At 45.4% G+C, this 14,588-nt stretch overlaps 1 protein-coding gene across 1 annotated transcript in view; it reads left to right on the forward strand.

Annotated features, from left to right (window-relative positions):
- Positions 1-2,141: 2,141 nt before the first annotated feature.
- CRIM1 (cysteine rich transmembrane BMP regulator 1) overlaps positions 2,142-14,588 on the forward strand; it is a 174,367-nt gene continuing 161,920 nt past the window's right edge. Inside the window, exon 1 of the mRNA XM_058021151.1 lies at positions 2,142-2,871. Coding sequence (XP_057877134.1) covers positions 2,142-2,871 — 730 coding nt within the window. The remainder of the gene's footprint in view (positions 2,872-14,588) is intronic.

Consider the following 14,588-nt stretch of genomic DNA (forward strand, 5'->3'; position numbering starts at 1 on the left):
CTTGGTGCGTCACTTCGCCAGGGAGTATCATCCATTGGCATAACACTCAGAGTTTGAGGCTTTGTCTAATATGACCTTCAGGGTGTTTTCCTGACCTACTGCTTTCCAGAACGCAGAAACATACAATGTTTTGGTTGTCCTCAAACGTACACACTGGCTTCGTTTATACCAAAACACACTGCATTTAGCAAGACCAGCTTGTAATTTGCTTTCTAAATCTCTTCAAAAATATATCACAGTATTTCTTCAGATACTCTTGTCCAGTAAATCGCTGTTTATCCATTCATTGTTGAGATATGTCAGCTGAATGGCCCTAATCCATTTAATGCATGCTGTATGCTATATATATATATATATTTATATAATTCTGCTATAATAAAACCATTATTATTTTTTAAACTGGACAAATCTCGAAAACACTTTCTTTTAGACAAAATGGAAATGCTTTATTTTTCGACATCATGTTACATGGTTGCACTGTTTCCATTGCCCATGGGCCTGTTCTAGCAATAGGGAATCTTTGCTATAGTAGGTATTTAGGCTGGAGTCAACAAGAGTGAATTACAGAGCTTTTAAAACTCACCTATAAGGTATGCTAGTGCTGACAGAGCTTTACTCTGTATAGTGTTGTCTATTCCTGGTGGCAACTCTGTATTGCCAGTTGGAGCTTTGCTCTTCCATAGCAACTCCTCGGCTGACACGAGAACTGGTTGTGCCAAAGTGAACATGTGTGTGCCACTAGAGAAACTGTAGGAACCATGTCTTGGCCTCTCTGTAAAAGTCCCTATTAAGGTTCCAGACCCTCTTTCACAAACTGCTGGCACCGGTACACGCAGTCCAAGCCTTCCGAGGCTCAGCACGCTGCAACTGGCAAAATCCACTTGCGGAGCCAATGGTTTCATACTCTAAATGATCCCAGTTCCGGGCATTCCTGACTGCAGGACCCATCGTTCCCAAAGCTGCCATCGCACCTTGAGCTGGGCAGGACACGGCAGCGGCAGGTCCCGCTCTGAAATTGTACCGAGGGGCTGCCCCGAGCGGCCAGCTACCTCCTGTTTCCTGCCGTCGCTGCCGCCCGCAGACAAGGCAGCATTTTGACCTCCGCTAACACCGTCCCTCTTGGTTTCCCTCCCGCCGCCCCCTCGCCCCGTTCGGGGCAGGCACCCTCCGCCGGAGCGAGCGCCGCGCCGAGCGCTGCCGCCTGCCGGCCTCGCAGGGCCAGCGCCGCCGCCACAGCGCCGCCGCACCTCCCGCCGCCGCTCCGGGCCGTCCTTGGCCCGCGCAACCCCAGCGGACCGGGCGGCGGCAGGGCCGCGGCTGCCCGGCGGGCTCGGGGCGGTGATGGAGCCGTTCGGTGGGGAAGAGCGACGGTAGCCGCGGGCGCCTTTGCCCGTGTGCCGGCGAAGAGCACCAGGCGGCCCGGGGTCGGCTTTCGGTGCCGAAGTCGGCGGGCGAGAGGCGGCACCGCCGCTTGTTTATGAGCGGGCAGAGGGGCGGCCCGGGATAGCGCTGCGCCGCCGCCGGAGCGGGACAGCCCCTCCCGCCCCCGCCGAGCGGGTCCGCCGCGGCTCCCCGCACCCGCGGGGCACCTGGGCGCGCCCGGAGCCCGGCTGCGGGAACGGAACGGGGCGGGGCGGGGAGCGACCGGCTCTCCCCTCCCGTGGCTCTGGGGCTGAGAGGGCGCGGAGCCGCTCCCCGTCCCGGATCCCCGCGCCCCTCGAGGGAGCAGGCAGAGGAAGAGGAGGAGGCTCTCGCCGCCACGGCCGGGGACGGCGAGGCCCCGTTTACGGCTCCCCGCAGCATCGCCCTGCCGGGGCTGCGCCCTTTGCGGGGCCCTCTCCCTCCCCGCCCCCGGTGTCCCCCGGGCCGCCGCCAGCCCGTCCCCGCGGTCTGGCGCCGCCGCCCCGCTCCGCTCCGCTCCGCGCCCAGAGCCCCGGGAGGGGGAGGGGAGGTGCAGGGGGAGGCGGAGGCGGCGGCCGCTGTGGGGCCCAGGCTGCTCCTCGCCTCCGCTGCGCCTCTTCCAGCCCCAGGATCTGGGGCTGGGGGGGCGCGGGAGGGAAGGGGGCGGGCCAGCCGCGGCGGTGCCCAATGAGAGAGGCGCGGACGGGCACTCGGGGCGGTGCGGCGGCGGTGATCGCCCAATGGGGGCAGGGCAGAGGGCGCACTTGGAGCGGGTCGAGAGTGAGGCAGGAGGCGAGTCGGGGCTCGGGACGCGACGGGGACAGAGCCAGCCGCCGCCGCCGCGCGCAGCCGCTCGCACGCACGGCGCCGCCGAACCGGGAGCCGCCGGGCGAGGGACGGGCGGGCTGAGGGACGCCGCTTCCCGGAGGGGACAGCGGGCGGAGCCGCCACCCGGAGGAGAAGTTTGGCTTGAGCCGCCGCCGCCGAGAGAGGAAACTTTCCTCGGGGGGCCGGAGGCGGGGGCGGCGGGAAGGAGCCGCGGCACGCTCGGGTCCGCCGCCCGGCGAGGGGGCTTCCGAGAGGCTCCCCCCGGCCCAGGCCGGGCTGCGGCGGCTGGGATGTACCTGGCAGCGGTCTCGGCGGGGAGGAGACGCCCGGGCGGAGACGGCGGCTGGCACCTGGCGGCCGCGGGGTGGCTGTTCCTGCTGGCCCTGCTGCTGGGCGAGTCGGGGACGCGTGCTCTCGTCTGCTTACCCTGCGACGAATCCAAATGCGAAGAACCGAAGAGCTGCCCCGGCAGCATCGTGCTGGGGATCTGCGGCTGCTGTTTCATGTGCGCTCGGCAGCGGAACGAGAGCTGCGGGGGTGTCTATGGGCTGCACGGGGCTTGCGACCGGGGCTTGCGCTGTGTCATCCGACCGCCGCTCAACGGAGACTCCATCACCGAGTACGAAGTGGGCGTCTGCGAAGGTGAGAGGCGGCGGGACACCCCATCCCTCCATCCGTGCCCCGGGGTCGGGGCGCCCCATGGGTGGCGGGAAAGGAAGGAGGGCGCACCTACGAGGTCTTGGGCGCCGGTGCGCCTTCCTTGCCTTCCCTTCCCTTCCATCCCGCCCTACTGTCCCATCAGCGAGCGTGTCTTCCAACCTTCCCTGCTTAAAAAACCTCACAGACTCCTACTTAGAAGTTTTGCCCTTAATTTCCTTACCCTAAACTTTAGGGTTCTATTGATTCTTCGTAGCGTACTGTCACTGGGTTGCTGATAGCGTGTATCAGCTGCTGATGCCCAGCTAAAATTCCATGATAAAGGACTCGGGAAGAGTTTGGCAGATGGAGATCGGCGGAGGTCAGTCGTGCACACATGATGCCTATTCCGGATTCCCTCCTGTGTAAAGAAACAAGGAAGACAGATCATCTGTTGTAAAGTTTTGTTTCCTGTTCCTGTCACTTAATATCTCTCTGCCTGTCCTACTCGGCATATAATGATAAGTATATGCCTTTTTTTTTCCCCACTGGAGCATCAAGGGCGGTAAATACCCACGGTAGAACTCCTCTCAAAGTCTCTCCAGCTTGCTACCGTCTTGTGAGGCGATAAAGTGGTACGAAATGCAAAAGGAATTCATCCCCCTTCAGTTTTTTATCTATCAGAATTCCTAAGATTTATTTTTTTTATGTGTTATAAATTAATGAAAGCCCAGAGACAAATTTTTAGTCTCTCTTTCTCTTGTGCCTCCAATTGCCTTTTCCCCCAAGTTGAGGGAAAACATGGCGCTGTAAAGAGATTACAAATAAGCAGTAGTTTGGGATATGTATAAATGTATATGTGATTCGGAGTGGGAGCTTCGACAATTCTGGAAAAGGAGACGGAGGCGGTCTCCTCTCGGCGGGTAGAGGGCAGTAGAAAGTCCAGAGAGCTGGTGAGGCAGCATCTGTCCAAAAAACTTGCATTTAAAATTATGCACTATTTTAAGAAAACTGAACCCGGTCATTTTTAGTGGGCAGCTGACTTTTGTCCTGGCGCTCATTATTAGTTTAAAACTCCATTTGCCTCCATAACAAATAAATTGCAAACCACAACAGAGCAGGGCAGTGCGTCCCGCCTGTGCTACAACCAGTGCTGTCAGCCTCGGGAGTTGATGCTTGGGTAGGATGAGCTTTAGAATAAAAGCTCGATTGTTAAAACAATTTTAAATGGCCCTGAACTATTGTGACGACCTTGGTTGAGACTATGTTGCTGAATATGTACATTGGTGTAGTGTCTTATTTTTAATATGCTTTGGAAAAGTTTTTATAAATAGAACAGTACAAGTAAAGGTACTTGGGAAACTTACCTGGTTTTGCAGGAGTTTCTCTTATTGTGTGTTTTTGAGTAAAAGCTGGGCTAAAACAGCTTCCCCCCCTTCTCGATGGTTAAAGGAACTAAGAGCCTACAGTCATTAAAAGCCTTAATGCTCCGATTTCCTTACTGTATCACAGTATGGACATCTCTGGCAGTTTAGGAGTATTTCATTCCTTTGAAGTGATGCAATCTGTACGTTGCTGTAGTTCAGCTCATAACACGTCCCATCTACTGTTGAAAATAGTATGAAGCATTTGTTGGCAAGATTGTGTTTCAATTAGTGTTGTGGTTAGAAACTAGTTCCAGCTGTCCCTATAGGAATAGTCCTAGGGGAGGGAGATAACAATCTATTAACTATATAACAATCTATTAACAATCTAAGGGAGATAACTTTCCTATTTAATTTTCTTATCCTTACTTATCTATTTAATTTTCATTCTCATAAATGAAAAGGAACCAAGCTGACCTGTCAGCGTAATAAATAATCCTGGAATGCCTGTTAGTGAATTGTCAGGAAACTACCTCATTCTGAGGAACAGAGGTAGTATGTTGTTCTTCATGGTGCATGTTTTGCACGTGAGGTGGCAGCAAGGATAAAAGAGAACTGATTGTACTGCCTCTGATCGCTAATATGAGATTGAATAGCTCTGTTTTTTTGATTGTGATGACCTAAACAGTTGTTCAGTTTACAGGCACACATGCAACAGGCTAGGCTGGTGATGCTTGATGTGAGTAGTATTAAGTCATGCCATTTTCATTAACAGAATAAAGGATGTGCTTTCTTTGTTGTCATGCACATTGGGAGTGCAAACCCTTTCCTTCCCCAGTACAGGGAGGAGGAAATGGAAGTGTTTTACAGAACTGTGTGAATAGAAATTCATGTTTTTATGCTCCTTCCTGTCCCTAGTCTTTTCTTTCATTGCAATTTTTTACACTGAAATGACCCCTACTGGCTACAGTTATAAGCATGGTTTTTTTTATCATTTTTGAAGCTTCAGCCCTGTCTTGTTTCAGACTATCAGCGTATGCTAGGCTGCAGAATACTGAGAACTGGAATAGCAACAGGTAGAAATACTTGTCTGTTAACTTGTTTCTAGCATTTAACGCACTTGACATAAATGAGTTCTTTAACACCTGACAGAGAAGTCTCTGTGGCATCTGTTGCTGGTAGCTTCTCTTTCTGAAACTACAAACAGATTATTCTTTGTTAAAGCACTGTTTATAAATGAAATCTGTTGCTGCTCCTGAGGGGTTTTTCCCTTTATCATTCCAAAAGCTGATGGAAGTTCTTGTTCATCTCACCACCTTAACAATTCACATCTCTAAGCAGTTTTAACACTCCATTTGTGTTGTTATCCTGAAGTGGGTAAATGCCTTTCATGAATGAAGTTGTATTCTTAGTAAGTAATAATTCTGAGTAGTAAGTAATAATTCTGAGGTCCTAGTGCTGGTAGCTACACCTCCTAAATGGCATTCTTGAGAGACTTTGCACACATCCAGCCTCTGTTGACTTTACAGCATCCTTTACAGGGATTTTCTGGATTGGTTGTGGTATGAGGTGTTGAGAGCCTACACCCCCTTTCAAAGACTCTTAAGCTTGAGAAATTTTAAATCCAAAGCAGGAACTGTCCTTACTCTCTACCTTTAAAGGTCGTCATGGGTCCACAACTGAATTAGACTGAAGTTCTCCCAAAACACCTTAGCTTTGGCTTCTGCAGCTGGGTGGGCTCTGGCTTTCCAGAGGATTGGAGAGCCTTGAAAAAGCTCTGCCAAAGAAGTTAGGTTACTTTGTGAAGGCATTTCTTGAGATTACGCTCTTGTGTCTGTTTCCCTGCTTCTCCAGTTTCTGGTGCTGTTAGATGAAGAGGCCTAGATTGCTTTGCTGAACTCATCCACGTCTTGACAATAGCAAATAAGATAACACTGAAAATGACTGGAAATTATTTTTAACTGTGTAACAGAAACATAAGGGTTTTTTTTGATACATTATAAATGCATGCTTAACAAAACTGCTAGTCTGAAGGTGTTCTTAGTTTCTCTTTAGAATATACTTCCTTATGAATTAGCCTCTAGGTAGACATTGAAAGAAGGTATCACTGTGCCACTAGCTTACCAATAATGTCTGTTACATTGTTTGGTGTTGGTTTGGTTTTAATGGGGTTTGGGTATGTTTTTTGTTTTAATTGTTAATTGGGTCTTTTTTTGGTGGGGGGTGGTACAGTTATTGCTGTATTTTTTGCTTACTGCCTAGCATATAATTTCTGAAGTTCCCTTGGGACCAGGAGCAGGTTGCTGTAGCAAATTTTAGGCAAGCATTGGGAAGTTATATGCGTGTGAATCTCCTAGGATGATGGCAGAAGCTTTCCTTATTGTGGCTAGTCCTAGTCTCATTTACTAAACTGCATGTTTTGGGGAGTTTGGAGCATTACAGTCTGTCTGACCCCTTGCTGGGGCAAGTTGGGAGACCTTGGATGTGTCCATTGTCTTCTCCCCACCCATAAGTCTGCCTAGTTTTCATCCCTGAGGACACAGTGTATGGTATGCAAGTGAAGGTCAGTGAAACTGGAACTGATGAGAAGAGTTTAAACCTTGTAAGCCTAGCTTCTTTATTTTCAAAATTTGGAAGAGGAAAGCTGAGCTTGTTTTTTCTTGTTTTGTTCAGGCATTGGTTTACCTGTGTGCTAATGCAGTTCTCCCTGCTTTACTGAAGTAAGAACAGCTTGCCTGCAGGCTTGATAGTATTTGTTATCATTAGTAACTTTGGTAGCTAGTACCCTTTGGAGAGCCTTGTTTTCAGTGCTGTGCTCTATAATGGGTCAGTGGACACAAAGCCCTCCCCTTGGTGCTCTGTCTCCAGACAGGCTGCTGTACTACATGCTTGGCTTCTTGCTTGTGATGCAGCCCAGACCCCTAAAGACTCAGGCAGTATTTTGCTTTCTGTACAAGTTACTGAAGTTCAAGTAATCTGGAAGTTGCATGTGTGTAACCCAGTTGTTTGCATCTGTTTGCACTGGAACAGTGCTGCCCAAATATCTTAACTTTTTGTTTGGTTGGGTTTTTTCTTTGTTATGTAGTGAATGGCTGGGGAAATGTCCAAGTGGTTCTGATGTCCATGTGTGTGCAGAGAACTTCTTTCAGTAACATCGAGTGTTAGAACTGATGATCTAGTTGGGGACTTCATCAATATTGGTGTACCAATGGCTGCTGTTGTGAAAACAGTCAAAGTACTTTGTTCAAAGACTGTCAGCAATCCAGACTATCAGGGAGACAAACAGAAAAATATTTATGTTGTCGAAAAAGAAAATTATCAGAAAAATTGCTAAAGTTGTGAAACTGGAATGAGAAGTAGTTCTTTAATGAATATTCAGGTTCTCATATGCTAGTCTTGATCAAATTTAACAATCCCCTTCCCCTACTCCTCCTCCCTGCCACCCCCAAAAACACTGACTAGGAGGATGCAGACTTCTTACACACAGACTGGATAATTTATAAGCTATTTCTGCTCTGTATTCCATCAATGCTGAAATCTCAACATCAGTAAGAACATGTAACTCTGAGTGTGGCATGGAATTTGAATTGGATCAGGTGCTTATTTGACTTGGAAATGGTTTCCTCTCTGTTTCTGGGCATCATGTTTCAATTTTAGAAATGACTTGGTTCCAGTATTTCAGTAAAAATTAAATGGAAACATCTAACAGATATGATGCAGGAATTAGTAGGACTTTGCTATTGTGGATCAGCACAGTAATTTTAAAACTAGAAGTCTTGCTGTAGATTACTAAGTTTTTTAACTCTAGTAAAAGGAATATTCTCTTTTTATTTATTTTTAGTTTTTAAAACTTTGTATAAGCATCCTTTGCTTATGTGAATTTTTCTACACAGAAACTGATTATTTTACCAGGTTCCCTAAAACCATGGTTTTTATAAAGATATTTTTTCCTTTTTTTTATTTTTTAAACTACCTTTGAACTTGCCCCTAGGCATCTTTACTGGTTTAAGCACCCTCTAGCTAATTCAAAGATTCTTGCATAATTTAACTTCTTGCCTGGTACTTAGTCAACCAAAATGTCATTTCACTGACAGGCATATTATGCAATAATTAACCCATTAATATGGTTCAAAAATGCTGTCCTCTTCCCCTCTTTACTTTGTGCCCCCCTTAAGGATTCTTCATCTCAATAAGTTTATAGGACCTTGCAGACAGAACCAAATGTTTCTGTTTTAATGGATTAAATACTTTGTAGAGGTGACCTATTAAGTATCTCTTGTGACTTATAAACTGCTTTTCATTTGAGAATGCATTTAATCCACAGGGAATGTAAACTTGGAAATCACGAACTCGGGGTTTTGCCTGAGACTTTGAGTGACACTGGTTGTGTCTGACTATACTGGAATTTGGAAAATGACTGATACTGACACAGAAAGCTTATGTGTGTGGAGAAACTTACCAACGTGGAGAAACTTACCAACGTAAACTAACATGGGAAAATAATTTAGCATAGATTAAATTCCACATAAGTGTACAGATTAAAAATAGTCCCTGGGGGAGCTCTTGTCCAAACAGACTAGTTTGGCCTTGTTTTGGGGAAATAAGCCGTTCCTAATGTTTTGAGAAGAATGGAAGCAGTTCACACCTTTACCAGAGGCAATATTCAGTCCCCAGCAGCTTTCACTGGGTATACTGGGTACCTGACTCGAGAATCTGCATGATCATGACCCTTGTGGGTCATGATCGTGCAAGTCCTTTTTAGGACTGAATAAGAAAACAAACTGGGCATAGAGGGATTGTGGACAGGAGGAAAAACAGTGACTGGCTTATAGGCATGCACCAATTCCCATGTTCTTACTCATTTCCTAAGCTTTAAGCCTTATATAGCCACTGTTAAGCTTCAGTTGTTGGTTGGTGTTTGTTTGTTTGAATGGACTTGGGTTTGGTTTTTTTTGTTTGGTTTTTTTTTTTTTTTTTTTTTTTGGTGAAAAATCTAGCAAATGTAATGTTTCTGAATCCAAGAGAGCCCATTCTGTTGGGTCATTTGTCCTTGAAATGAATTAAATTTCACTGTTTTGCTACAGGCTGTATTGTATTCTCCTCAAGATTTTTTTCAGAAAGGCTGGATGTGTGTGTGGAAGTATTTTTTCCCCTCACTGATGGGTGGTTGATAAAAAGCTGGGGTCATGCTGATAATGGTGTTACATGCACTGATGTAACTTGTGCTGCTTTCACAATAGAAATGCCGAACTTGATGTCTATCTCTAAGTTAGGTTTTAGAAAATGAAAAGAAGCCCTGAGGGTAATTCTAAATCCAGGCTTGAGTTTTCCCTGCAGTCTTCTGTGACTAAGAGATGGGGTGGAATTCCTCTGAAACATGTTGTAATGATGGTGTTCAGTGGTCCTGCATTAATGACTGGGGGGGAAAGTGGCGAAATATTTAGGATATCAGATTTCTTACAATAGTGTGAACTGTTCTTGGTATAGGTTGCTTTACTCACGGCTCTGTTCCAGAATTTGTCTTTGACACAACTTTTCCTACTCCTGTCATCTTTGCCTGTGCCTAGCAGCTCCAGCAAGCTGCCAGCCAGCTACTTATTTGCAGTGAAGCTGATGTGTGCTGCTGTACATGCAGGCCTCTGAAGCATGTGGGTGCAGAGTGCAGCTTGGAAAAAAAAAAAAATTGGAATTTTAGACTGCTTTGGAAAATGGTTATGAAGCTTTGGCCCTTTTCTGAGGCTTTAGCAATTATTTTTGCCATGAGTTTTCTAGAGCTAGAGGAAAAATCTGCTATGACAGCTGAAACACCGCTGTCCATGCTCGTTCTAATCAGGGGAGTACTGGTAGAGGCTTTTTCTGACCAATTAAATCCAGGGACACAGTGCAGTATTTTCAGTTAGCTTTTTACAAACAAAACATGTTTCTGGTCATCAGTTTAAGATAATTTGCTTGTAAGTCTTATTTTCAGGTGTGTCAATGTAAAACTCATTTATTATTTCAGACCATATTTGGGGAAGAAGGCTTTTGGAAGTATATTTTATTTTTGCCATGGGGAAATCTGAGTGAAAGTCATAAAAAAACAAAAGGCAAAACACATTCCTCCCCATTCTTCCTGCCTTCCATTCCCCCTTCCTCACCACCCCCCCCCCCAAAAAAAAAAAAATAAAAGGTGGAGGTGGGGTACCTGGAGAAGCAAAATATCCCAGACAGTGTGGGGAAAACTTGCAGTAGTTGTCCATGTCACATGCTTCACTTAACATTTCCACTTATCTCCTTGCCTTCCTCAAGACTTCCGTAGAGTTTCTGATAATTGACTGGAAAGTGGGTCTGTTGAAATACTTGCTGCATTCCTTAGTATGAAATAACTGTCTTCAGACACAAGAAGAACTGCTGCAATGGAAATCTTTCTCACTACACTGGGGATTTGATCACCTGAGATACATGCTGAGATAAAGCAGGCAGTCAGGTTGGAGGCAAACATTATGTGCCTGTGTTCCTGAGCTATGTAAATGTTGTGGTACAGTTCTGCTTTCTAGCTTTGGCTAGAAATTTTCTCAGGAAACTGCAAAACCCTTTTGTATTGCTGTACATTCCACATGAAGATTTGATCTTAGAAAATGGACCATTCCAAGATGTGGGAAAAAATGCTTTCTCACAAAACTCTCAGCTGTGTGTCTTGCCATAAAATATTCTGCCGGCTCTAGTCCTTGATTCATGACTTCAGTGGAGGAATAAGTTGCAAGAGGGGAAAGGATTGAAGCCAGTGTATGATCTCAAACTCACTTCAAGGCTAGTCTTTCCTTTGCTGCTTTTCAAGGTCTGGGGCTGGGTTTCAAGCATTCTTTAGTGGTAATTAGTCATTTCTATTGTTCAGCTCCTCCAAAACATGAATTTCCTTTCCATCATTCTTTTTTCCTGTTCAAAGAGAAGCGAGAGTCTACTGGCAAGAAGCATTTCCTTTTTTTATTTTAGCAAGTTAGAATCTTTTCAGAGTCTCATACCATCTTAATGAATACCACTGATTTGAAAATGCTCTTCTGTATACCAGTGTGCTGGAGTGGTGGTGCTCAGACCTTGGATCTAGTTTCATGGGGGAGTTTCTGAAAGGTTCCCCCCTCTGCCTCCCAGTTCCCAGAGGGCAGTACCAGTCTTAATAAGGATTGCTTCTCTCTTGTCTTCAAATGCAGATTTAAAAGGATGCTAGAGTCTGTAAGATGTGGCTTATACAGTTTCACTTCCAGTCATCAATATATTTTATGGTGTCTTTTCAGCATCCTAAGAGCTACCTGGGATGCTCAAAAAAAAGGTGGAAGTAGCAGAGCAACATGCTGCAGTTAAATGTAAATTATGGGAGTTGACTCAATCCACTCCAGTTAAATTGCAGTTCAAAGGGTAGGGTGGTAAACATGAGATTATTATGGGCCAAATGCCTTCTGCATTTGTTTTCTACAGTGGTACTTCAGTGATCATTTCAGTGTGTTTCTTGCTGTTTCCAGATGATGCATTATCTAAATAGTGAAGGTGAACAGTATAGCATTCTCCAAACTATAGCTGATAGTCATTAAATGTCCAGAAAGAAAGAGAGGTGTTGGGGCACAAAACACAAGTTTCTGTGGCAGGCAGAAGGAATTGAGAATTTGAAGGAATGGAGAGCAAAACTTGAAGCAATGGAGAAGCAGGCTCTGAAAAGGTCTTTCCTTGTACTTTTAGTTTGCACCTGTTTTGAGATGATCCTTTGGGTAGTAATAAATAACAAATGTAAACATAGCGAGGTAGTGTGTGCCTTGGAAGTAAGGCTTAAAGTTAGTTTCTCAGCAGCATGCTTTTCTAAAAACACAGGCAGCTCTTCAGGCAAATAAGATGAATGGTTCAGTTGTGACCACTATGCCTTGCATGGTGCTGTGTTGTGAGTGCTGGTATGTAGGATATAGTATGGAAGAAGTGATGGAATGCTGCTTACCACAGACATATTTCTCAGACTGTTTCCCAGACTAGACCTGTTTAAGGATCTCTTGTTCAACTTCTTAATGCCTTAATCCTCTTCCTTACTTTAGGTGCGTGCTATGACAGGACTTGGGAATTCAGCAACCCAGAGCAGTATGTGCATTTTTAGCAAGCTGAAACATTTGCTTTGCAGAAAGCAAGTGATTATATGAATGATAGAAGAGAAAAGGAAAAAAATTTGGGATTAATGTGAAGTCTCCCTTCCTGTGGCTTCCTTTTGGTATGAAAGCACAGTTGGAAGACTTAAAAAGGTACTATGTCCAGGACTTAACTTTGATCTGAGTAAATGCAGAGCTACTTTATTATCTGAAACTTTATTATCTGGAACTTGCCTGAATGAGTTGGAAGGAGTGGGGAATTGCATGTAGATAGAAATTATTTGAAAGAGAAATGACTTTGAAGCTGTAGTTATGAGCCTGCTGGGAGCATTTGAACTCTTTGAGGCTTGTGTGCAAAATGTACTTGAGTGACTGTATAACAAGACTCCAGTGACAACTCAGGATGGCTAAAAAGTGCAGCCCTTTGATTTTTTGCCCTTACCTGATCATGCAGCACAATGAGGTGGTGAAAATCTCAGCTAAATAAAGATCAGTTTGGATGAAAACTAGTAGTTTACTTGGGCTTTTTTTTCAGCTGCATTGCTTCTAAAAACTCTGGAGTGTTAAGTACACACTTGATTTTTGTGGTTTTAGGTGTCCTAGAAGTAGCTGGGGGTAGGATGTGTGTAGCAAGGTCTGAGGCATAGATTGTTATATTTGGGGTTTTTGGCTCTGCTTGCAGAGAAATAATGCTTTCACAAATTAGTACATTTCACATTTGTTCACATCATCCAGATTTGAGAGGTTGGCATTAAAAACCAGTCTTCTGGAAAGGAAGCCATAGAGGTCAAGCAGAGCGTGCAGGAAAAGGTATACAGCCTGGAATAGTTTGTGAACTGTCTCAGGTCCCAAATCACTGGTGTGTACAAGTTGTATTTTTAGAATAGTCCCCAGGACATGATGATCTTTTTGAATAATAGAGGCTAGGTTATATGTTTTGCACAAGATATCATTCTCTTATCAGTCAAAATATTGCTGACCTCTAAAGGTGTGAGCATGCTGTACTGGACCACTGTTTATCTGCATCAAGGAGAGCACTAGATGTCTTTGCATCAAGTATCCAAAGCTTGGAATTGAAGTGATAGGCTAGGTTCATCCCTTTAGCTCATCTGAATACTTTCATGTGGTTGTACCTTCCATTCCAAAGAATTTTGTTCTGCCTTTATTTATGTGACTTCTGAGGGTTTATTCTAAGGGGTAAACAATTATTCATCTAACAGGACTTTGAAATTATGTTCATAAAAGGACTAAATCAGCTAGGAAAAGGAGTCAGTCTTTAGTCTGCATGAAAAATTATGGTAGACTTGGCACTGATTTACTGAATCTAAATAAGCTCTTGCTACATGTTTGCTACTTCATTGATGGAAATCTTGTTTTTAAATAAAGTTGTGTGAAAAGCAGGCTGGTAGAAGATGTACAGGCTAAGACTGAATTTGCATTCTTCCTGTCTGAATGTTACTCTTTTCTATTATCACCCAGTAATGAAAAATAAATACCTTGTTTGAAGATTCAACACGTTAGAAGTATAGCCTGAACAAGTATTACTGAGGGATTTCTCTTCTCATTAAGACTTTAATGTCTACTGAGCTAATTTTTGAGGTGTGTGGCTGTGAAGAATTCAAGTGCACCTACTACTGGGCCATGTGCTTCCTGTGTACCTCCTTTTCTGAAAACTTGTGAGGGCTGGCAGATGTGGTAGCAAGCAGTAATCTGTCTGGAAATCGGCGTGTGTAGTGCCACACTGTGCAGTGCACGTGCATTGAGGTGTTTGCCACTGGCAGGGGACGAGTCTGCTCTCTGTGCCAGCTGGGTCCCACCTTAAATGGGGTGGGCGGCTCTCATGGGACAGGATCCTGCTGATCTGTTTGCCTGGAGAAGATGTAGTGCTGAAATACCACAGGGCAAAGCAGCAGAGATGCTCTAAAAGCAGCAGAGCGTTGCCATCTGTGTGTCCTTCCAGCCTGCTCTGCACTGGCCTGGGGGCGCAGGGCTGAGAGCCCACACTCTGCCTCTGGGCTCCTCTCCTGCACCCGGGAGTGCAGAAGGAATGCTCTTGTCACAAACAGGGAGCACCACAAACCCTTTAAGGCTGTTGGGCGGGTGTTGATGAAGCTGTGGTCCTTGCTGTTACAGAGTTTCAAACAGCAAGTCTGGGACCATAGGTGTAGCTTTTGTTCTTGTCCTTACATGGATTAATGCTGTGACTTGTAAAATACAAATTGTCCTGGCTGTATTCCGGCTTCTCAAAAACAGGATG

This window comes from Melospiza georgiana, chromosome 3, assembly GCF_028018845.1.
Source record: "Melospiza georgiana isolate bMelGeo1 chromosome 3, bMelGeo1.pri, whole genome shotgun sequence".
Classification (NCBI taxonomy): Eukaryota; Metazoa; Chordata; class Aves; order Passeriformes; family Passerellidae; genus Melospiza; species Melospiza georgiana.